General features: G+C 37.6%; 1 protein-coding gene across 1 annotated transcript in view; it reads right to left on the bottom strand.

Moving 5' to 3' along the window:
- Positions 1 to 25,000, bottom strand: part of EBF3 (EBF transcription factor 3) — a 199,040-nt gene that overhangs the window by 12,480 nt on the left and 161,560 nt on the right. The window contains exon 11 of the mRNA XM_032225567.1: positions 1,215 to 1,303. Within this exon, the coding sequence (XP_032081458.1) occupies positions 1,215 to 1,303 (89 nt within the window). The remainder of the gene's footprint in view (positions 1 to 1,214; positions 1,304 to 25,000) is intronic.

The following is a 25,000-nucleotide window of genomic DNA, read 5'->3' as shown; positions in this document are numbered from 1 at the left end:
AGTCCCTCTAGATATTAATATGTGGACTTCATTTGTTAGCCTGCTAAGTCAGGGACTTATAACAAAAAGCTTTGTAAACAAAAGATTAAACTGAATCGAGCTTTAGAAAATGAAAGGAAAACAAGAGTCAAATAATCACAGATCAGAGTGGGTCTGCTCAGATTGAAATCACTACAAGCTACTGGAGTGGAAAATGTTTAATTGAACGATTTCATTACGCAGGAAGTTTTATGTCCCTCTTGTAGAATCCAAAATATTTGTATCAGAAAATCCATTCCCTCTTTTTCTTCTTTTAATAAAACCAGTAAAGCAAACATTATGTACACCCTCACCAAATGTCTGTAACAGGCATGAATAGGTGTGTGTGTGTTTGTGTGTGTGTGTGTGTGTGTGTGTGTATCAAATCCCAGTAAGGGTATGGCTAGCTGATGAGAGCTAAATAGCTTGAAATAGATCTATACTAGTCTCCCTTTATTTATTTATCAGCACAAATTGCAATATATGTATGTATGTATGTATGTATGCATCTATGTATGTATGTATGTATCTCTCTCTCTCTCTCTCTCTCTCTGTGTGTGTGTGTGTGTGTGTGTGTGTGTGCGCGCGTGTATCAAATCCCAGTAAGGGTATGGCTAGCTGATGAGAGCTAAATAGCTTGAAATAGATCTATACTAGTCTCCCTTTATTTATTTATTAGCACAAATTGCAATATATATATGTATGTGTGTGTGTGTGTGTTTGTGTGTGTGTGTTTGTGTGTGTGTGTTTGTGTGTGTGTGTGTGTATCAAATCCCAGTAAAGGTATGGCTAGCTGATGAGAGCTAAATAGCTTGAAATAGATCTATACTAGTCTCCCTTTATTTATTTATCAGCACAAATTGCAATATATATATATATATATATATATATATATATATATATATATATATATATATATATATATATATATATATATATATATATATATATTATATATATATATATAATATTATATATATATATATATATATTTGTGTGTGTGTGTGTGTGTGTGTCACAATAATATAGGATAGCAATATGCCATTTTCCTACATTTTATTTATTGCAACTCTCGATTTTTTCATGATTATTGCAACTCTCAATTTTTTCGTGATTATTGCAACTTTCGATTTTGCCATGCCTGACCATATATGTGATGAGAATAAATGAAACTTGAAAAACACGAAGTGACTAACCTTTGGTAACCGTTCTGGATCACCTGGATGCCGTGGAATGACTTTCTGCAATCTCTGGAATCCATAATCTATTGTTGGTTCATTAAGGGCTGAAAAATGGACAGAACAATGTATCAGCCTGGCGATTAGTTGTTAGAAAAACATATGCAAAGAACAGGCTGACTGAACCCTTGCAAGTTTAATTTCTTGGGACTCATTTTCCAGACTCTTCTTGTTTTTCACTCATGGATAATATTCTTTCTGTCCGTAATTAGAGGGGAAGAATTACAAACTAAAATGCATAATGCAAAAAAAAAAAAAAGAGTAAAATGGTTGGCACAGTAAGAAAAGTTGCAGGTCTTAAAGCCATATATAGCAATCACCAGAGTCACGATATGATGTCTGCATCATGCTCCATTTTCTATACAGTCTGTGAATTTATGGGAAACTGGCAATTATGACATATGTCCAGCTATTGCTTGCTTCAGATTTATCCCTGTGGTCCTTTTTTGTCTAGCATATTGCCTGAGCGCAAACCAGGCAGGAGGAGCACTTAATCTTGCAAAGCTTTAATAATCTGTGAATGGCTGACTACGGGGCTGATGTAGAGCACTATCATTCTACAGCTGCAAACCACAAGCCTCACAAAATTGCAGGCCACAAATAGTAATTAATCTTTTTATCCCTCAAATTGTAATTTTGACTATGAACTGTGCTTGGTCATAAATCAGCAGCACATGCTGCTTGTGTACAGTGCATGAATCATGAGTCTGACTCAGTTAGACTGCACACATTGTGTTTAACAAGCTTTGCGAGGAGTCACAGGGCTTTATTATAGCTCTGCCTGACTCAAACAAAAACTGAGCCTGGAGGCCCAAAGACTCGAGTTAAGATGAAAATACTTATTAGAGTATATTACTCCTTGATGTAGATACCGTTTTTAACAGAGTAACTGCGAGGTGCATGGCGCTACATAAATCAATGGGACTAATAAGAACTGCCTTCACCTATTCATTACTCAGCGTAGAATTCAGACCATCACTCATTAGTCAGCATGTAATTTGATGATTAACACCAAACATCTCAGCAGGTTTGCTGAGCAAAAGCGATGGCAAAAAATAAAAAGCTTACAATTTACTAGTGCGTTCATCAAGGGTGGGTTTCAACCGGTTCGCGGAGGTCCCTGCGAACCGGTTGGTTGCCGAACCCGGAAGTAAGTAACTTCCAGGAACGGTGAAGGGCGCGCCCGCCCGCTCGCGGTCCTTACCCAGTTTTGACTAGTTCTGCGCTTCCACGCATGCGCAGGACGCATACAATGAATGTTGTGTTTTATTATTTTATTTCTATTTTTACTCACGTATTGTCTTATGTTTTGTCTTGCACTCCCCCTCCTATGAATTGTAAGCCGCCCTGAGTCCCCTCAGGGAAAAGGGCGGCCTATAAATAATAAATAAAAAAAATACAGCGCCTGCGCGATCGTCCAGGAGCAGCTGGAGTGTCGCGCAGACGCTAGTACGCATGCGTGCACCGCGCACGTGCATGAGGATGCCGCCGGCCCCGTTCCAACCGAACCGGTTGGAACGGGGCGAGAAACCCACCCCTGGCGTTCATACACCCTGATATTTGGGGGTGGTTTTTTTTTTCAAAATAATTGGCTCATATTATTATTATTAAGTGCTTTTGAGGGTTTTTTAACGTAAACATACAATAGTACATCCCATAATCAATGCACGGAGGCTTCCACAACAAGCACTCAATAAACATAGCAGAAAGTTGAAGACTGCAATATGATTTGACATTCCATCATGCATCCCGGAGACAAAAGGTCCACATAGGAATGTGAAGTAAGACATTTTCTTGTTAATAAAGCATTGATCCGATGTATTGATTTTACATGACATGGCTTTTGCTGGGATTTCACCCTCCTTCTTCTTTGCAAATAGTAAAGCTCCTCAAAATGCCTTGGCGTCTGTGACATGGCAAAATTTCTAACTCTCTGTGATGTAAATTCTATATGTGTAAAACCACTTCATAATCAGACCATTAATCATCAGAAGCTGTCAGCACTGACTTTGGGGACAATTTGTCATGTCTTTGCCTGGTCCTATACTAGCGTGTCAGGCAGAAGCCAAGAAGGTTGGGACAGATGACGGCCTTGTATATAGCCTCACAAAACGACTTGCTGGCGAATTATAAAAGATTAAATATAGTGTTACTGTTCCCAGTTAAAGAACAAAAAAGGGAGTATCAGTCGGTGTTCGAATAACAGATCAGAGACGTGGTTGCTTTTTCAACTTCCCGGCTAATTGCTATGGCTGTTTGACTTCATGAAAGGTGAATCAGAAGAGATAGATGGCCATCCTCAATTGATTTCATGCAGATATAACTGACAGGTGATGGGGGCTTTGATGCAAGCTCTCAAAAGCTTTATGACTTATAATAACCATAGATTTCTATGCTAGGAATCACCTCCCCTCCCAAATGTTTCATTTCAATTTATATCATCAACCGTACAGCTGTAAAAGAATTTGAAGTTCCACCGATATAATTTGCAAAAACTAGACTGACCCTAGAGGAAGACGATTATAAAACCTGACGAATGGGAAGAATATTGTTCTGCCTAAAATAATAATTAGTACATTGTCCTTTCGGTAATATGTAGAATTCTACGTCTTTCATCTGACAAATGTACAGTATTCCAAGCAGAATTCAGACTCACGTGTCTGTACGTATGTACATGCATGCATTTGCACATGGGAATGACAAAAGAGAGCCCTTCTCTATAAATTATGATAAAGCTGTTTTGTATCTAAAGTTCTTTGAGCTTCTGATAAGTGGGCATTGGGTTATTCAATTTTTGAATTGAATTTATTTGATTCCTATGCCGCCCAATCCCGAAGGACTCCGGGCGGCTTACAGAAATGAAAAGAAATTAAAGGAACTTAAAAACAATAAGACACTTGAAGTTAAAAAAGGAACGCAACAAACACCCAATCAGAATTTCCCTCTGCACCTCAAAGAACAGCTGGCAATATGCAGAACAGATTATAGCAATAGCAATAGCAGTTAGACTTATATACCGCTTCATAGGGCTTTCAGCCCTCTCTAAGCGGTTTACAGAGTCAGCATATTGCCCCCAACAATCTGGGTCCTCATTTTACCCACCTCGGAAGGATGGAAGGCTGAGTCAACCCTGAGCCGGTGAGATTTGAACCGCCGAACTGCAGTTAGCAGTCAGCTGAAGTGGCTGCAGTACAGCACCCTTAACCACTGCGCCATTAGATTGACTGATAATGGGCTAAAATCCACCTTGACTCCTACCCTACTCTTATTTGAACTTCTAGCAGCTCTGGCCTTCGTCCCGCAGTGCACGTATGCACAAGATCTATCACCTTCTTTCCTGGGGAAAAAAAAATGAGGACTAGGAGAGATTTCCCTGGCAAAATCCACCACTAGAGGAGAAAACGAAGACCTTTTGTACACATTTAATAAATCCTTGGTGTGTCGAGCTTTACAAGCCGAGAGTCCAGCCGAGCCGGGGCAAAGCATTGGCACGTCCCAGTCACCGAGCACTGAGCCAAGCCAATCAATACCACTTTCCTGTTTTAGAACTGGGTAATTATGAGGTGGAGAGATTGCCTGACCTTTCACCTGCACCACATTACTTTGCTGATATTAAGATAAATTGCCTGATTTTGGGTAAACATATGCTGCAATTCAAACTGTCAGCACTGGTTTGCTCAGGGATAATTTGTATTGATCTCCCAGCTTCTTCCCAATTTTGCTTACTGACCTCATGGATAATTAGAGAAGGAGCCTTGGTGAGCTAAAGGGATGAAGAAGAAATATGAAGAGAAATAAAGCAAATTTGTCTAATGTTAATATTGGTGGTTTTTTTTTTAATTCTAAGTCCTTTACATCTGTCAGCATCCTGATAGCTGAGAATTAATGTACTTGGCACTTGGGTAATTTATTCGAAGAAATTATCTAGTGCTAGCCCCTCTCGCTCAGCATCAGAGAATGTGCAAAAAATTTAAACATTGCTTCAAAGACAACAACAATGTAAACATTTGGCTTGATCCAAGATAGAAAACAAACAAGTTTCCAGATGTTGCCAAATTCACAATTTTCATTATAGACTTGTTTGGTACGGTATCCGTCTCTAGATATGCAGTAGAATAAATAATTAGTACCAGTAATTTGTCCTGAATGCAAATTTTACTAAAATAAGACTGGTGGATGTAAAAGAGATGAATGGATGTGCAAAATTATATCATTTAAGATATGTCAGATTACACGTCTGTTGTATCAAAAGTCATAAAACAAGTTTCCCTTGTGAAATATCTCTTTATTAGCCATGCCATAAGATATTAACATTCCCCATTTAGTGGAGGGCCTTTTATCTGTTTCAAATACATTATTCGTCCGTTTAGAGATAAACTGTATTAATATCCATTTGAGTAGGCTACTGCGGCCTAATGCATAGTAATTTTTGTTGGAGAGCTTTTCTTTTAGAATAAGAAAATTACACAGCAATAAAAACCTGAATGAATAAGAAGCCAGAATAGCAGGGAATCACATTCCATGCCAAATGAGGCAAGCAATCAGACAACCTCTGGAAAGGCCAGATATCCAGTTCTCAAACACACAGGCCAATACTCAGAGTAGGTCATACAAATAAGGCCTGACATGACCAAATATGCTCAATGATTCTTACATGCAGAACTAGCCCTACAGCTCAAGGAGAATACATATTTAAATACATTTGAGTGCACTGGAGTTAATCTTTGTTACTTTACATGCATTAAAGTCACAAGAGAAGAAACATTCTAAATATTTAAGTCATTCCAGTGTACTGGGGGATTAATCATACCACAATTTATAAAATTTTAACAGTCTGTGATGTCAGTTCAAGTTGGGATTGCTGAAGCTAATGTGGCAGCAGAAAATGGTATCAGACTCTCAGCTTGCAGCTGTGACCAGAAAATCTCAAATCTGCCTGCCACAATTAGAAATGTACCAATGGGCAGAATTCCGTGGAATTTCTCTTTCTTGTGACATGCACAGTTTCGGTTTTCATTTGACGGGCTAACCTTCTTTGTCAGCTAGTTCGACTTGAAGATCTGCATTAATATCTAAAACTTAAGCATGTATGTAACCATGATATTACGCCTGATTTCTATATCCATTTAGAACTATACATAATTAAATTATGGTGACAGAATGTACGAATGTGTTATATGCACTGAAATCCAAATATCTTCAGCTACAGTCAGTAATTTGGATGCTGTTAAAATAAAGGATTATAAAAAGGTTGAGGAGTGGGGAGGTTATAGTGACATTACAGACGTATTTGTAGAGACAAATAGTTGGAGCAGAATAGAAGGGAACAGTATGATACTATTAGTGGCTGGTGTAAGCTTTACAAATATATTATAAGAACACCTGCAGACTTATTTGTAAGAAGCAACAACAACAACTTAATAACAAGCTATTCCGGGATTATTTCCATTAATAGTTACACACCTAATTTTCAGTATCACTGCTCTCATCTTGTGTAGCTAGGCCTCGGGGTTCACCCCTGCCTGCACCAATACCACGTCTAAATGTAAAAGGAAAAAAGATCAACGCAAGATCTTTTGTGATAGCAACATTGGTGACTGATATTTGAGACCCTGAGAACCAGGCAGGGAGTTTAATGTCCTCTTTATTTAAAAAAAAAAATCTGCAATATTCACAGGCTTGGTTGTTTTTTTTTAAATATCATCATGATTCATCTAAACAGTAGCTAAAGATGATACAGAAGGAAGCATTTTTCATAATCTACCACCCTATGGTAAGTTTTGAAAAAAGGAAAGATTGGTATTAAGGAGTTCAGATTTGGTACAAAAAAACCCCCGTCTTTCTGACTGAAAACCTTGGGTACAATAATAAAAAACAGGAAGACATTCATTTGCTTAATTCCAGCTGCTGGTTTCAGCTTTTAAATGAGTTTCAGTTTCATTTCAATAATGATCATCTTCCTGTAACTTCCCAATCGTGCATTTGTCATAATGCAGTAATTTTCTAGCTACAAACAGATCCACATAATGAGGCAGTTTTTCACATTAGCAGCATAACAACATAATAAGAACATCTGCAGTTCCTTTTCTGAAGAACAAGAAAGAGCTTTGGCTAAACCATGGGGGGATTGTTAAATAAGATATACTATATTTTACTAGCAGGGACACCTATACCCCTGCCTTAACAGACTGCAAGCCTCCAATGTGCCTGAATGAACACAGGTTGTAATGTGTAAAAATTAAATAAAGTAAAATTAAATTGCTCAATACAAAGACATTCCTCTAGAGGGTGTTAGTGATTTCAGTGACAAAGTGCTATTTGCTGACAAGTAGTTTACACATTAACCAGCTGAATCCAATGGGGAAACATGCCAATAGCAATTATATCACCTTGAGGTTATTAAATGTCCAACTGATAAGTAACTAGGTGAACTTGACCAGGTGATAAAGACTGCTGTGAGCAAATGATTGTGCAGTGAAGAATGTCTCTTAGTCCTGCTGTTTCTCCAGATAGCTTTTCTTTCAAAAAAAGGACTGTATACAAAGTTGCATTAAAAATGTGTGGTCACAGAAGGCAAAATTGATATTTAACTCCCTGCTGAATACTCCATCCCTATCAGAACACCTTCATCATCTCACCTCAAAAACATTATACAAAGTCTGCAAATGCCCCCGTTTTTCTCCGGTTTTTAAAATGATGGTAAGTTCACCACTTTATCATCAACTGTCTCTACCGAGTGAATTTCATCTATAAGAAATTCAGATGCCTGGGAAATTAAAATTTCAAAGATCTGCTGCCTAAAAAAAAAAAAAAATCAATGGGCGAGAGATCAATGCTCATAGAAATTTCATGAACTTTGAACTGATATGGGCATGATGATGAGAAGGGGTTGGAATTTCTGGTTGCTGATTGTTCTCCGCACAGATGAAACGCAGCCTAGACGTTTGAGGAGGGATCTCGCTCTAATATTTTTGTCAGACAAAAAATTAATGTGAGTCTATTACAGTAACAAGCCCGAATAATAATAATAATAATAATAATAATAATAATAATAATGAAAGCCAGCCTTCCTGACGTGAGTTCGAGTACCACCACTTCTTAAGAGCACCTAATGCTTTGCACATTAACGCAGCAAATAAATGAAATCTGTTCCCTTTGCAGCCGATTGCAGGTGCAAATTAATATTGTAAAATGAAGATCAATACATGGACAGGGCAAAATCAATAGTGGCTAAATTATTGCTGCATTTTCCTCCTCATTCAAGATGAGTTGTGTTTTCCTCTCAAAGTCAATACTTCGCAGCTTTTCTCATTAATTTCTCAATAAATTTGGCAATGAATTTCAATCACAGCACTCGGCTGAGAGAGCCAAGCTTTGTGGGATGCATAGGAAACACAAAAGCATGGAGGAGTTGAGCACATCATTCATCAGAAGTCTCTCTTGTTTGTTGAAGCAGGACCAATATCCCTGGATTGCTAAAGGCCTCCTGCATACTGAAGCTTTCTCTGTCCCTACTAAGAGCCTAGAACAATTTTAGTCAAATACAAGGCTATGCACACTTATGCCCATTGTAACCTTGCGCCAGAGATCGTATTCTATTTCCTTCACTACCAGTTCGGTAGCAGGAGCACGCATGTCTGGCCATGTGCAGAACCTTCTTCTGCAGAAGGTCCTTGATAATGTCAGGGGTCGGAGCCTCGCATCACCACCACCACTACCAGTTCAGCCACACTGCCGCAAACCGTCAGCATACCACCTCTGGCTTGCGCATATGTAGCTTTATGTAGTTTTTCAACTTGTCTTTTTTTTTTAAAGACAATGTTTGCTTGAAAAACATTGAACATTCAGGCTGCCCCTGAAAAGTGTTCGGAGACTACAACTAGTCCAGAATGCAGCCGCGCGAGCGATATTGGGTGTACCAAGGTACACCCACATCACACCTATCCTCCGCGAGCTGCACTGGTCTTCCCATTGGTCTCCAAGCACGATTCAAGGTGCTGGTTATCACCTTTAAAGCCCTACATGGCCTAGGACCCGGATATCTGCGAGACCGCCTTCTGCCACATACTTCCCAACGACCGATAAGATCACACAGGGAGGGCCTTCTCCGGGTGCCGTCAGCCAGACAATGTCGGCTGGCAACCACCTGGGGGAGGGCCTTCTCCGTAGCCGCTCCGAAGATCCGGACCCTCCCCACTCTCATGGCCTTCCGAAAGGCTCTTAAGACCTGGCTATTCCGGCAGGCCACGGGCTGTTGAACTCACGATTGAGTTCCAACCCCGATCAGACTAGGTGTATGTTGTGGTCTTTTTAATCTATGTTATTTGTGCTTTTAACTTCTATTTTTAAATGTATCGTTGTAAGCCGCCCGGAGTCCTTTGGGATTGGGCGGCCTATAAATTTATTAAACATCAAACACATCAATCATCTACCATCTCCTTGTTCATGTAGTGTTTTTGGCAACACCAAGGAAGTGCTTTGGTGTGTGCTTACTTCTTTCTCTAGCCTACAGCCTGGTGTTTCTAGGCAGTGTTTCATGTATCATCCAACTACTAACCAAGTCCAACTCTGCTTAGCCTTTTTAGATTAGTCAAGAGTGCTACTTTGCTTGGTTTCACACAACCAATTTTATTTGTTTCAACCTAAGGATCTAGGGAACAGTCTCAACTTTCAGGATAGCATGCCTTCTGAACAAAAGATAGGAATATACTTTGCTCCAATGGCGAAGAGATACTTGGTGTCTTCAAATGGCTTTTTTTTTAAATTGAGATGATCAGCCTGCTGCAATGTCAGGCTTTTGTGATTTTACTGTGTATTATTTTTATTTTCGCTAACATGAAAAAACAAACTGGTCCTTCAATCTTTTCTTCTTAAATTTCTTAGCAGTCCCTTTTCCATACATCATGAGCATCAAATATTATTCACCTGTCAACTTCATATAAAAGTATAGTCAAAGAAAATTGGAGACCTCTTCGACGTTCAATGGAAGTATTTATAAATTCAATGGCTATTTTCCATTTTATTGAAAAGGTCAGACCATAAAAACATTATGCCCATCAATTGTTTTCATGATATTCCTTCCACAATAGCCCACAGCTTAATTGGGCAAAGCCTAAATTCATAGACAAGGGGAAGGAGAAGCAGATAAACAACTGTTTGTCAAAGAGATTAAGACCATCTAGCCTGCATTAAATTACCATTTAAAAACAAGGAAGAGGAAAATTGCAAAAAGAGAAATTCCTGTGGTTTGAGTCAAGATGCCAGAATCAATCTGGAGACCTTTTAGTAGTATTCTGATTTCTAAGATCAGATTGTAATTCTTAATTCACGTCCATATTGGAATTAATGGAACTGTATCTACCTTTCTTCCTAAAAGCAGCAATTCATTTTTCTACCCTCAAATAAAATGTCAAAACTTTGATTTGAGTAACTGATACAGTATCAATGATACAGCTCTTCTAAGAAGCCAAAAGTATGTTACTTTAAATGCAATTTTTTTGTAGTTATACATTCTTATTCTTCTGTTAAGGGGATGGGTATGTGTATAGGGCATGAGAATAGCAGTTATCCCAGAAGAGGATTTATTTATTTATTTATTTATTTATTTATTATACAATTGTATCACAGCGGCCAGTTGTTTCGCCGGATCTGGCATTGGTTACTAGTCGGGCCCCACCCAGGGGCCTAGGACGTCGTAACGTATTTTCGTAATATCCGTGCAGTTCCAAGCCGTGCGGCTTTTTGCATTTGACTGATGGTGATTTTGTCAATTTTTAACTGTTTTAAATGTAATTCCAGTGCTTTTGGAATAGCACCCAGTGTGCCAATTACCACTGGAATTACCACTGCTGGTTTGTGCCAGAGTCATTGAATTTCGATTTTTAAGTCCTGGTATTTTGCGATTTTTTCATGTTCCTTCTCAGCTACCCTGCTATCACCTGGTATTGTGATGTCTATGATTGTGACCTTATTTTTCTCAACCAGTGTGATGTCTGGTGTATTATGCGCCAGTATTTTGTCCGTTTGTATGCGAAAATCCCACAAGATCTTGACCATCTGATTTCCGGTGACTTTTTCAGGCTGATGTTCCCACCAGTTTGTTGCTGTTTCAATATTATAATTTTTGCACAAATTCCAGTGGATCATTTGTGCTACTGAATTGTGCCGCAATTTATAATCAGTCTGCATGATTTTTTTACAGCAGCTGAGTATGTGATCAACAGCTGTAAAAATTTTTTATTATTATTATTATACAATTGTATCACAGCGGCCAGTTGTTTCGCCGGATTTGGCATTGGTTACTAGTCGGGCCCCACCCAGGGGCCTAGGACGTCGTAACTTATTATTATTATTATTATTATTATTATTATTATTATTATTATTATTATTATTATTATTATTATTTAAAGGCAATTTATTAGAGGATTGTAGCAAAGAGATTTCTATCAATGAAGAGAGGGAATCCAGAAGAAGTATTTCTAATTGGAGAAGTGCTTATGATTTTTTTTAAAAAATATCTACAAATCCTAATATTGTCAAATCCTGCAGGACAAAATAAAAATGAGAAAGATTCTCCTTTGCGCCTCCCTGGTGATAGAATGCTGAAAAGTAAATGCTTTTCCACTTGGACAAAGAGTACCAGCCTCCAATGTAGTTTTCATAGGTAAGATGTCCACAGCTCAATTTAGTTCCCCTGCTCCAAGCAGACTTTTTTAAGCACCTCTGCTAGGGTACTGGCAAAGAGAAGAGAACAAAAGAAGGGAGGACTTCCAGCCATTAAGCAGAAAGAAACAAAATCCCAAATGGCTTTTCTGTGTTATCCCCCCCCCCCCCAAAAAAAAAGCAGGCTCGAGATTTAGATCTATGAGAATTTCAATCCAAACTAGAAAGATGCTATTTTTGCACCAGGCTCTCTAGGTCATTCACTAATTGCAGAGAAGGAAGCAGTAGCAAGTGTGATGGTGGAGCAGGTTTCCACTTAGGCCACAGAAAGTAAAGCTTTCCCAACAGATGGCAGATGCCCACAACAGCTGCCTGGATGCTGAAGACAGTGTCGGAGGCTGTGCCCTGGAGCTGATCAGTAAACTGAAATTTATCAGCTCTCTAAGTTCAAGAAAATCTTATGCAACACTAAATGGTAGGATGTTACTAACGTCCATTCAATAGATAATAATGATAGGAGGGATGGGGGGGGGGGAGATAAAGAGCACAAAATGGTTTATATATTAAATATAATGGTTTATTACATTAAAGGTATATTAATAGTTATCTCTTTTGGATAAAAATATGGTGGATTATGCAAAATGTTCTTTAAAAAAGGATAAAGTTTACTCCTCAGTTATTCTTGTTAGGTATAACTACTGATTGCACAGTTATGGAGACTAACTTGATTTTGTATTTAATAGCGGCAGCAAGACTTGGTGGCGCAATACTGGAAGAAGGAAGATTTGCCTACTATTCAAGAATGGGCATTAAAAGTAACAAACCTAGCAGAGATGGCTAAAATATTAGCATATCTCAAGGACCACTCAAATGAGAGATATAAACTGGAGTGGAGAAGATGGATTGACTATATTCAAAATAAATAACGGGGCTAAGAAATTCCAGATAGTTTTTGACTGAAGAAACAAGGAATGATATAATCTGTTTAGTAGCCTAACAAAAGAGGAGTTAAAGCTCAAATGAAAGATGATACTAACTTTTTAAAAGTTTATTTTAGAACATCTTTGTTAAAGATTTATACCTTGTATTTGTTCTGGGAAGTCGGGGGGGAGGTTGGGGGGGTGGGGTACGGGTGGGGAGGGCAGGGGGGAAGTAAACATTTGCAAAAGTTTTTTTTCTAAAAATTTTCAATAAAAACAAAATATAAAAAAACATAAAAATAGTTATCTCATGACTTATTAAATATTACAGTTGGGATTTTTTTTTAAAAAAAAAATGAATAGATTTCATTCTGTATTATGCATATATACATATTATGCTACAATGTGCAATGCGTATTTTAGGAGCCTTCTTCACCATACCCCAGAATGGGAGATTCTAATCTTTAAAAAAAGCTAAAAAGATTCCTTCAACAATACAGTTCTTGATGAAGAAATGTCCCTTGGATGTTATATGATAGCTTTTGGCTCCATAGGTTTCTCGGTTTCTATAGGATGCAGTGCAATTTAATGCCATGCACTGTGCCAGCTACTCCGCATGAAATTCTTATTCGACATTGTGGGAATAACAATTAAAACAAAGATATGCTTGGAATTCTGTTGCAACAAATTTGGCTGTTCTGCTTCCATCCTGGTAAGACAGCTGCTAGATGCAGAAATTCGGCTGCTATTGATGAACTACACAAGAAAGGCCTATGATGGGGAAAGGGTTTGAATTAGTTACGTGTTAATTCTGGACAATGCCAGAAGGAAAATATAGAGGCTAGCATTTTATAAACACGCCAAACTTTGTTTTAGGAATGAAAGAAGCCCTCCTTCGTAAAACCTTGACTGTAAGTCAATCCATCTCCTACCCCTGGGTCTGACCTGATGAATTTTTAATCTGATTAACTTTTAGTTAAATAAAATTGAGTACAAAATGGAGTGGACCGTACACCTAGCTGATAAATCCCTCGTTGAGAACGGAGGATTTGCTGCCAAAGACGGCCCAGACTGCAATGATATGCTGATGAGGTAATGGAGGAGGAGATACCAACATCTGCAGCCCCGTCAACTTGGAATATTATCTGTGTGGTCTCGGATCCCTCTAAGAAAGCAAAGTAGAAAGTGAAAAAAAAAAGTTGTGCATCTGCCAAGACACAACATCTGGCAGTAAACCTGGGAATAATGGACTTTTGTAAAGATGCAGTAGTTTAGTCTCACACACATAGCTTTTCAGATCCAATTAATATATCAATAACATTTCTTAGATTAGACAAACTTGATGGTGGATGTATTTTTTTTAAAACCAGGGTGATAACTTGGAAAGCAGAGGCCTCTGGTCATTATTTTCCAGGCTTATGCTCTTAAATGTGTTATAGAAAGAGCCCAGCATACAAGCCCAGGTTTCAGGAAACTGTTCCCAAAGTTGCCTAGGAAAGAAATCCTTTCCTTTGTTTCTTTCAGATTCATTCAACCCCAGTAAACATTAACCTGAGCTATATGGTAAATATCATGCTGCTCTGCTTATGTCCACTCGGTATCCATGTGAATAAGCCTAACACAGGGAGTATTAACCTAAAAGTGAATTGGATTGGCTGCTCAACAGAAGCAGAAGTTCCAAGTATGCCTGACAAAACTGGAAAAATATTCTAAAACAGCTATAAAATTGGAACAATCATTTAAAATATTGATAGCTATAAATAGTCCCAGGGGAATACTTCGTGCCTGGATTCTGATGCTCATTTGAAAGAGACATGGGTTTCTATCACTTTTCCATATTCCATAGAGGATTGTTTAGACTAAAGACATTCTAGATTACTGGCGTCAGATATGACAAGGACAATTCCAATACCCTTTGTTCTTCTGCCTTACGCAAAGTAAAATGATATAGTTCAGATTAGACCTTCTAGAGTTCCTTTCCCTGAATATTATTTATCTGTTTCAGATTTCTTTCAATTAACAGTCTAGAGATTGACCAGGGATTTTAACATTGAAGTTGCCTTCTAGATGCTATGCTGTTGTTCTGAGATCAATTAACAGTGAGCAAAACAATAGCAATAGCAGTTAGACTTATATACCGCTCCATAGGGCTTTCAGCCCTCTCTAAGCGGTTTACAGAGTCAGCATATCGCCCCCACAGTCTGGGTCCTCATTTCACCCACCTCGGAAGGATGAAAGGCTGAGTCAACCTTGAGCCGGTGAGATTTGAACCGCTGAACTGCAGATAACAGTCAGCTGAAGTGGCCTGCAGTACTGCACCCTAACCACTGCGCCACCTCGGCTGAGTACATGTTGGATTCTTTATGAAAGGGCTGTTTCATAAAGCTGCCCAAACAATCATTTTTGTTTTCTGGAATTAAGTGATATTTTATTAACACATCATATGTATTAACATGTTTCTTAAATTTTACAATGGAATCAGAAGACTATATCACTTCAGAATATAAAGTGGGTCATTTCCTTGAAAAATACCTTTCTTAACATCTCACATCTCGAAAATGTGCAAATAATGTGAAACTGAAAGTTAATGCATAGGATTTCCACAGGAAGAGAAAATCTAATGTCCTTGATTATTTCCTTAAAAGATTATTTCTTTTTTTCAGGGACAGAATCTGTCAGGTAGGTAGCAATTTATAAAGCTATATGTCAAAACATTTAAATATTATTTAAAGTAATATCCCTTGAAGAAGCAATGACATTGCACGTAGTGATATTCTTAAAATTATTTTGAAAAGGGTGCTGGGCCTCTTCTGGATTGCTGTGATGGATATTTCGTTGTTTTTTGATCCTAGCGTTAGAAGTAAAAGAGCAATAAAGGAATGGAAAACTCTAAATGAGCAAGCAAAAGCAGTTGCACCTAGACTTATATACCACTTTAGAATATTTTACAGCCCTCTCTAAGCAGTTTACAGAGTGTCAGCATATTACCCACAAAAATGTCAGTAAAACCGTCATTTTACTGACCACGGAAGGATGGAAGGCTGAGTCAACCTTGAGCCGGTCAGGATCGAACTCCTGGCAGTTGGCTGAGTCAGCCTGCAATACTGCATTATAACCACCAACCTGCACCACCATGGCTCTTGCATATGTCTGACTCTGAAGGCTGCTATCATATTGAGCCGAGGTGGCGCAGTGGTTAGGGTGCAGTACTGCAGGCCACTTCAGATGACTGCTATCTGCAGTTTGGTGGTTCAAATCTCACCGGCTCAAGGTTGACTCATCCTTCCATCCTTCCGAGGTGGGTGAAATGAGGACCCAGACTGTGGGGGCGATATGCTGACTCTGTAAACCGCTTAGAGAGGGCTGAAAGCCCTGTGAAGCGGTATATAAGTCTAACTGCTATTGCTATATTAGAGATGGCATTTTGCAGCCTGTGGATCTCATACCTCCAGATTAGGCTATGGAAATTCAGCTACTAATGATTGTTGGCACAATTATGAGCCTCAATGCATTTATTTTACAATGTTACATCCCCAAATAAGAAAGTGGGGGCAGGAGACCCTAAATATTTAGTCTCAAAACTTAGTTATATCTCTGAAAACACAGAATACTCAGCCTTCTGCAACTATCCGGGAAAAATACATCCTTTAGCTTGAAAAAGGTCCCCTTCTTACTCAGATCCAAATTTACTGCAAACTTGATTTCTTTCAAGTTAACTTATGTGATGCAGGATTATTATTTTTTTGCAAATGCAGATTTTCCACTTTTATAAACTATAAAAAGCATGAAGTGGCCGTAAACTCCTACAGTTAAACTCTGATTCTAATATTATATTGAATTGGCTTGGTGTAAAACTTTGGATGGCCTGACGTCAACTTAATGGAAAGTCACTACTGACACATGGGTTGTGTTATTTCACTATAGAGCAGTGTTTCTCAACCTTGGCCACTTGAAGATGTCCGGACTCCAACTCCCAGAATTCCCCAGCCAGCATTCGCTGGCTGGGGAATTCTAGGAGTTGAAGTCCGGACATCTTCAAGTGGCCAAGGTTGAGAAACACTGCTATAGAGTAAGAGACTGCAGATAGAAAGCTTAGTCAGGATCAATTTCATTTGATAAAGCTATTTTAATGTTAATTAATAACGCTACTTTAATACAAATTGCATCATCTCTATATCACATTTCTTTATTCTATTTGCTTGAGCTCTTAGCCTTGGGCTTTTCCTAACTTAGGTGGCCTCCCAAGTTATGATTGTAGTCAGAGAAACCTTTCACCAGCTCCATCTGCTAAAAAGGCTACAAAAGCACTTGAGGAATTCAGATTTATATTTTCATTACTCTGAGACAGCTCTTGATGCCCCTTGAGCGTTAGCTTATACAGAATCCAGCAATCCTACTGAATTATACTTTGGTGGCATTATACTTTGGTATTAGAACTGACTCCATATGGTTTCCCGAGAACTATTCAAGGTGGCAGAGTTTTAATTTATGCCATTCCAATTGTTACACTGCATTGCAATCTCTTGAGAGAGAAAAAATGAAAGCCTTCATTTTCTGAAACAATCCAGAAACCAAAGATTCACGTATAAGTATTTCTTTGATTTCCATGAAGTTTTGCTAATAAACCCTAAGCTTCTTCTAAAAAAAAAGATATAAGTTCTTTCCTCCCCCCCCCACAAAAAACCCTCCTTGCTTGACTTTTATAGTTAAATGAATTATTGACACTGGAGAACAACAACAAAAAAGTTTGTTAAAATGTGCAAATTAACGATTCGCTCCAAATCGTTACAATGCTGAAATTAACTAGCTATGATTGTTTGTTTAGGACTACATCAATTTTAATAAAATCTGACCTGGTTTCAAACCCCTTATTCCCCTCAAAAATTACATAGGCAACACATTGCTGAATTTGCTACTTCCTTTGAATCCTTGAGGCTTACTGTGCAATTATAAAAACATTTAAGTATGAGAATGCTAGAATCTGATGAAAAATCCCTGCATTGTCCCATGAGTTATGAGAATACTCATGTTGGCAATGTTTTTAGGGCACTTGACTTCCAATATGATATACGGTATGTAGGTACTTAACTAGTGAACCAAAGTCGAATAGACAGATGACGGACGTTTTCGAAATCATTCGTTATTAGAATGTTCTGTTCCTTCCATCATATCAATTGTATTACAGGTAGTCCTCAACTTACAACTGGTTCACCTAGTGACCATTCAAACTTACAATGGCATTGAGACCGTTTCTCACCCTTATAAATATTGCTCCATCCCTATGTCACATGATCAAAATTCAAGAGCTTGGCAACTGGCATGTATCTATGACAGTTGCACTGTCCCAGGATCACATAATCACCATTTTAATGTTCCCAGCCTGACTTCTGATCAGCAAAGTCAATGGTGGAAACCAGATTCGCTTAATGACCATATGATGTATTTAATAAGTGTACTGATTTGCTTAACAACGGTGGCAAAAATATCATAAAATGAGGCACAGCTCCCTTAATAACTACCCTGCTTAGCCACAGAAATTGTGAGCTCAATTGTGGCCAGAGGTCGAGCAATTATACCTGTTGAGCAATTATAGCTTTTCAGCATAGATTGCTATAAAAGCTTGTAGAACTGGTTCGTCAAATCTACCGGACTGGTTAGAAGAGGTTCCACTAGTGGACCCGGAAAACAGGACACACCTACAGAAGAGGTTCCAAAAATTTTTGAAACCCACCACTGCTAAAGGGTTAGGGGTGCAAGGATCTTGTAACTTGACAGCTTTAAGACTTGCATGCTTCAATGCCAGAGTTCCTGAGCCAACGTGACTGGAGGAGGAATTCTGGGAGTTGAAGTCCACAAGTCTTAAAGCTGTCAGGTTTGAAGACCCCTAGTTTTTTTTCTAAAGGGTTAGGGATGCAAGGATCTTGTAACTTGACAGCTTTAAGACTTGCATGCTTCAATGCCAGAGTTTCTGAATAGCTACTTGGACCGACCTAAGTACTAATTCATAATTTCATATCCGATCACATGGGCGGCAAGCCACTTCCATCTGGTCACATGGGTGGCAAGCCACTCCCACAAAGGAGGCCACACCCACAGAGTAGGTTCAAAATTTTTTGAAACCCACCACTGCAAAACATATACCATTTTGTACAATTCGGTTATGTAGTCATCATATAAGTATGTCTATCTCTTAGTTAGGAAAGTGCAGTAAATTAACATTCCTGTGTATAGTACCTAAACAGATCATTTAGATTATATTTAACAGATTATAGTACCTAAACAGTATTATTTCTATATTCTAAAAAAACCTGTAGAAGTTGCAATGGGAAATATTCAAATATGGCTAGTTTGAATGGTTCCTTACCTACTTGGGAATAAATTTGTTCACTGGACAGATGACAGAGCATTTCTACTTTTCTGAGTGTTGCTTGTGGATTTTCATTTAAAAAAATGTAACAGTCATTTAATATAACAAAAAAAATGGTTTGGCTTATATCAAAGAAATAGCAATAGCAATACCAGTTAGACTTATATACCGCTTCATAGGGCTTTCAGCCCTCTCTAAGCGGTTTACAGAGTCAGCATATCGCCCCCACAGTCCGGGTCCTCATTTCACCCACCTGGGAAGGATGGAAGGCTGAGTCAACCTTGAGCCGGTGAGATTTGAACCGCCGAACTGCAGATAAAAGTCAGCTGAAGTGGCCTGCAGTACTGCACCCTAACCACTGCGCCACCTCGGCTCTTAAATCAAACAATAACCCAAAACCAAAACAACCACATGATCAAGGCTACTACATAAAGGTATGGCATTGCTAATGATGTTAAAACAATTTTAAAGTTAGAGGGCGTCTAAAACAGAATAATAGAAAACATTATCTAAAACTGTAAATGTTCATCTTGTGACATAAAAGCAAGTTAATATGTAGAAAAATATGGCATTTTGAGTGTACATTTGTCCTTTTATTAATATAACAAAGTATTTAATTCCTATGATACTGAAATATGAATAGTATATCAAGTAAACAGTATGTTCTATTTTAAACATTAAATACTCCTAGGTGTGCTTCCCTAATTGAGATATATTTTAATAATGCAAACCTTAGTTGTGCTTATCTGTCTTCATATTTGTGGCCTTATTTGGTGATACTCTTCCCATGGGTACGATAGCTAAATATAGATAGCTATCCTTTAAAGACTGAATTGCAGCATACTCTTTTATAGTTATCTTCTGAAAAACAGGATTTCCCCCTTTGATTCATCTTAATTTGTAACTCCTCCAATAGCATTCCTTTAAATTATTTTGAATAGAGAAGAACGGTGATCTTGAAAATGCCACAGATTTCAATAAACAATTGCCTACCAAAGGTAATTCATGTATCGAAGCAAAGATCAGGAGAGTCAATATGTGATGAGTTGGAACTGTTCTCAATTTTTACTACAATATTCAGAAGCTGGAGAATTACTTTTTAATTACATCCTGCAGTTATATGTGCCTCTCCAATTAGCATTATATGAGGAAATTTAATCCAGATTGTCTTTATACAAAGTAAAATATAGAATGTAAATAAAAAATAATGTTTATGGATACCTACAAGCACACTACAATGCTATTCCAATGCTTTAAACCAGGTTTCTAATATCAAATATTTTCCTTTTGTAAAAAAAAATCAGACAAACCAGAGTGAACAATAATAATATATCCTGCTAACTGTATCATATCTTCAATAAAATATAACAAATATCAATAAAACAAGTAGAAAGTTAAAAGAGAAAATGAACTATTAATAAAAAGCCCAACTAAATTATTGTGGTATATGAGTAAGTGATATTGCTATTGCTCATAAATTCCCAGATAAATAAATGAATCAATCAGACAATAATTGCAAATAAAGCTGATGACTCAAACATTTTTGGGGAAGAATAACCCAAGATCAGGAGGCAACCACAGAGAAGGTTTCATATCATTATTCAATACATTTCAGTATTGATAGTATAAAATAGGTCTCCTATTGAGTGGTTTCTTTGGATAACTGGACCCAAGTCATTCAGTACATCGTAAATCATTAATAATGTTGTGTCAACCCAGAAATGAATGAATGAATGAATGAAACTTGAAACAATGTTAATCTCTATCACTTATACCTGTTAGAATTCTTAAAGTTAAATTTCCAGATAGCTTTCCCAAAGCCAAAGCTAACTTAGACCTTATCATAAAATTTCTAGCAATATTATTGGAGTATGAAAAAATATACTCATATGCAGAGTAGCTTTACTGGATTAAAGAAGTACACTTATTCTTCTAGATTTACTCATTTCCAGAAGATGCTATTTTTATTTATCTCAGATCCTGTCTAGATGTCGAGGTGGCGCAGTGGTTAGAGTGCAGCACTGCAGGCTACTTCAGCTGACTGCTAGTTCAGCAGTTCGGCGGTTCAAATCTCACCGACTCAGGGTTGAATCAGCCTTACATCCTTTCGAGGTGGGTAAAATGAGGACCCTGATTGTTGTTGGGGGCGATATGCTGACTCTGTAAACTGCTTAGAGAGGGCTGAAAGCCCTATGAAGCGGTATATAAGTCTAACTGCTATTGCTATTGCTATTGCTATAGATTCAGATCAATTTATTCGTCATTACCATCTACTTTACACATACCTCCGTGGCCTCAGATGATACAGACTAGAGAAATGATTCAGATGCCATGTTACTTCTCTTTCCTAGATTTTTAAATCTTTATTTCTCATTGATTTCATAGAGATCAAAGATATACAACTTTAACTGGGCCAGAGGCTGTGTTTGGTCTTTAACCAGCATGTAAGTGACCGCTCTCTCAAAAACAGAGGATAAGATCAAGATAAAAGTTTAATTTTAATTCAGACAGATACATTTTACATTATTACCCTTCAGTCTTACATTGAATATTTTTTTGCTTTAAGTCTCATTAAAAAGTATAATTTGGTAGTAACTTTTGAAAATAGTTGGCCCTGAGTCCAAAACTTCAAAAAAACCTTGTACAACTGTGAGATACTCAAAGTTTTGCCTTTTGTACAGATGATCTTTAAAACAAAGTACTGCAATCTCAGACATGAGAAGCTATCTCCATTGGAGTTTAAGTTTTTAAGCATTTTATTATCTACAAAATTAATGTACTTACTACTAGCTTAAATAATTGAGAATAACTGTATGCATGCTGTATCTTTTTCTCCACTGTATATCTAAAAGACTGTATACTATTACTAATAGATTGAATGTAACTAAAAATATATTCTACCTCAAGTGTAAACTATACAAGTACACTCACAATAATGTAAGTTAGATGTGCTGTTGTTGTGGTTGTTATATTCTGGCAAAGGTTCTGCGTTTATCAAAGTTATACAACAATGATTTTACATATTTTTTTTTAGAATTAGAAGCCTTGTTTGTATTATTGCCATAGCTTTGTATGTAATATCACTATTATTTTTTATTTTCTCATATTGTGTCTAATATATTTATAGATACTTTTGGGAATATTTGGGGTATATATTGGGATACCTATTTATAGATACTTTTTATGTTTTTGTTCCCATTAAATTTTTTTACTGTACATTCTTTTTGCATTATTTTGATATTTAATTCATTTATGTACAATTTACATCATTTTACACTGGTTTGTGTGTTTCAATAAACTATTTTTTTGTTTTTTTTTAAATGCACTGAGATTGCCTTTGGAATTAAATATATCTGGAATACATTGCTTTCTTTTCCATTTTCTTTTATTTGGAGTGTCATGTAAGAACGACCTGAATTTAATAGCTCTAGAAATTATGCATTGGAAAAGTTTTATTTATATACTATCAGTTTAACTTTTTATTGACTCCCACAAAATTATATGGAAGAAAATCTATTATATGGAATATGTATGTGCTGGATATATAAATATATGTGTGCAAGTGTGTATGTGTATATGTATAGTGAAGGAGCCGAGGTGGCGCAGTGGTTAGGGTGCAGTACTGCAGGCCGCTTCAGCTGACTGCTATCTGCAGTTCAGCGGTTCAAATCTCACTGGCTCAAGGTTAACTCAGCCTTCCATCCTTCCGAGGTGGGTGAAATGAGGACCCGGATTGTTGTTGGGGGCAATATGCTGACTCTGTAAACCGCTTAGAGAGGGCTGAAAGCCCTATGAAGTGGTAGATAAGTCTAACTGCTATTGCTATTGCTAATGTAAAACAGTGGCCCCCAATCTTTTGGGCACCAGGGACCGGTTCCATGGAGAGAGGTTTTTCCATGGACCAGAATGGACGTGGCTTCATATGCTGCCTGCATCCCACAGACGATGCTCTGCTTGTTTGCGGGGCCCAGTTGCTGGCATGCTGCGGACTACTACTGGTCCACAGAGTGGGGTTGGGGACTCCTGCTGTAAAACACTTCTGCCTCCCAATTTTCCTTTCTTTTATATATTGATTTATGCCATCAACTGTATGACATAAAATAAAGAATAAAGATAGAGATCTTGAAATGGAGTAAAATGTTTCTGGAACTCATTCTAAAAATAAATCTGTTCATTGCTATTTGAAATGTTTTTAAAACTTTTCTTCTTTAGTTATATTTTTTAAAATGTCAATGAATATAATGGCCAAAGGGTGATACATATTGAATAAATACAACTGAAATGCTTTGTTTTTGCTTTTACAAAATTATTATCCGCATTCTAGTATATGACCTATCACGCGAAATTGGTAATTCATCCTCATGCCTTCTTTAAATATATGTGTTATTAAACTCTCTGGCTGAATATGATCCTATAACTAAATATCTATGGAGATTCTCAGTCATCTGAATCCTGGTTGTCCCAAAAGTGTTTTTTTTTTCAAAAAGTAACTGAACTTTCTTTGTTTTTTTTCCCCTTGAAGACGTTTCTCTTCTCATCCAAGAAGCTTCTTCAATTCTGACTGAATTGTGGTGAGTTCAGGGATTTATATTCCCTGCAGTCATCCATTCATTTCAGAATGCTAGTAACCAGATGACTGCAAGGAATATGAACCCTTCCATTCTCACTGTTCAGTCAGAACTGAAGAAACTTCTTGAATGAGAAGAGAAACGTGTTCTCAAAGGAAAAAACAAAGAAAATCCAGTTGACTTCTGAAAAAGAACCCTTGGGACACCTATAACTAAATGTTTAGAACTGCCCTAGTGACATATAGTTTTTACATAACTGTGTTTCTACCAGCGATTTTGTAACTAGTATGTTCTAGAGCTGAAATCCACACATCTTAAAGTTGCCAAGGATGAGAAACATTACATTTAGATGTTCCATTGTTCTTTACATGAGCCTTCTAAAAACAGCCCACAGAGGTTTTTAGCCAACAATGTTCTGTCATTGGTTTCTCCAGAAGGGAAAGTCTGTTTTTCACAGCAGCCCAGAAATGCAATAAACGCCTATCAAATTAAGAAAAGAGTTATCCATCTTCAGGCTGTTAGGGAGACGTAGATGGGCTTGAAGGATGGACTTCAAAAATCAAGCAGCTGTCAGAAAACTCTTTCTTTTCTATCAGTCCACTTTTTGCTTACATGCAATTCCTGATCACTTCTGGATTACATGTGAGTTGCAAAGTATAAAAGAGTTTACACACTGTTCTTAAACCGGGTTGAATTCATACACATTGTGCATCTTATTATAGATGTTTTTAACGGCAGGATGAATGGCCTCTTGATAAAAATATTATATTGAAATGAAATACATATTTCACAGATTTTTTTTGGAACTGCCACCATTATTATTTTTATAAATAACTCTAGGTGGCAATCGCACCTAATATTCCTTCCTCTTCCTATTTTATCCTTCACAACAATCTTGTGAGGTGGGTTGGGCTGAAAGAGAGTGACTGGCCCAAAATCACCCAGGTGACTTTCATGCCTAAAGTGGGACTAGAACTCACAATCTCCTGTTTTTTAGCCTGAGGTCTTCACCAGTAGGCCAAACTGGGTCTATTTGATGGTTCGTGTGGATTGTTCCTTACCATTAACAAATCGTAGCTTTACGATTACATTCTCTTTTTATTCCCTGATCCCCATCATTCACTACACTTCCTCTTCCTTATATGATTTGCAGTGAAAATCAAAAATTCTGTACTCTAGGTATAAGGCAACTTTATGAATATGCAGTTCTATATATGGTCAACCTGA

The sequence above is a fragment of the Thamnophis elegans genome, chromosome 10 (genome assembly GCF_009769535.1).
Source record: "Thamnophis elegans isolate rThaEle1 chromosome 10, rThaEle1.pri, whole genome shotgun sequence".
In the NCBI taxonomy this organism is placed as follows: Eukaryota; Metazoa; Chordata; class Lepidosauria; order Squamata; family Colubridae; genus Thamnophis; species Thamnophis elegans.
The sequence above is the reverse complement of the archived record's forward strand: the minus strand, read 5'-3'. Positions and strand labels throughout refer to the sequence as shown.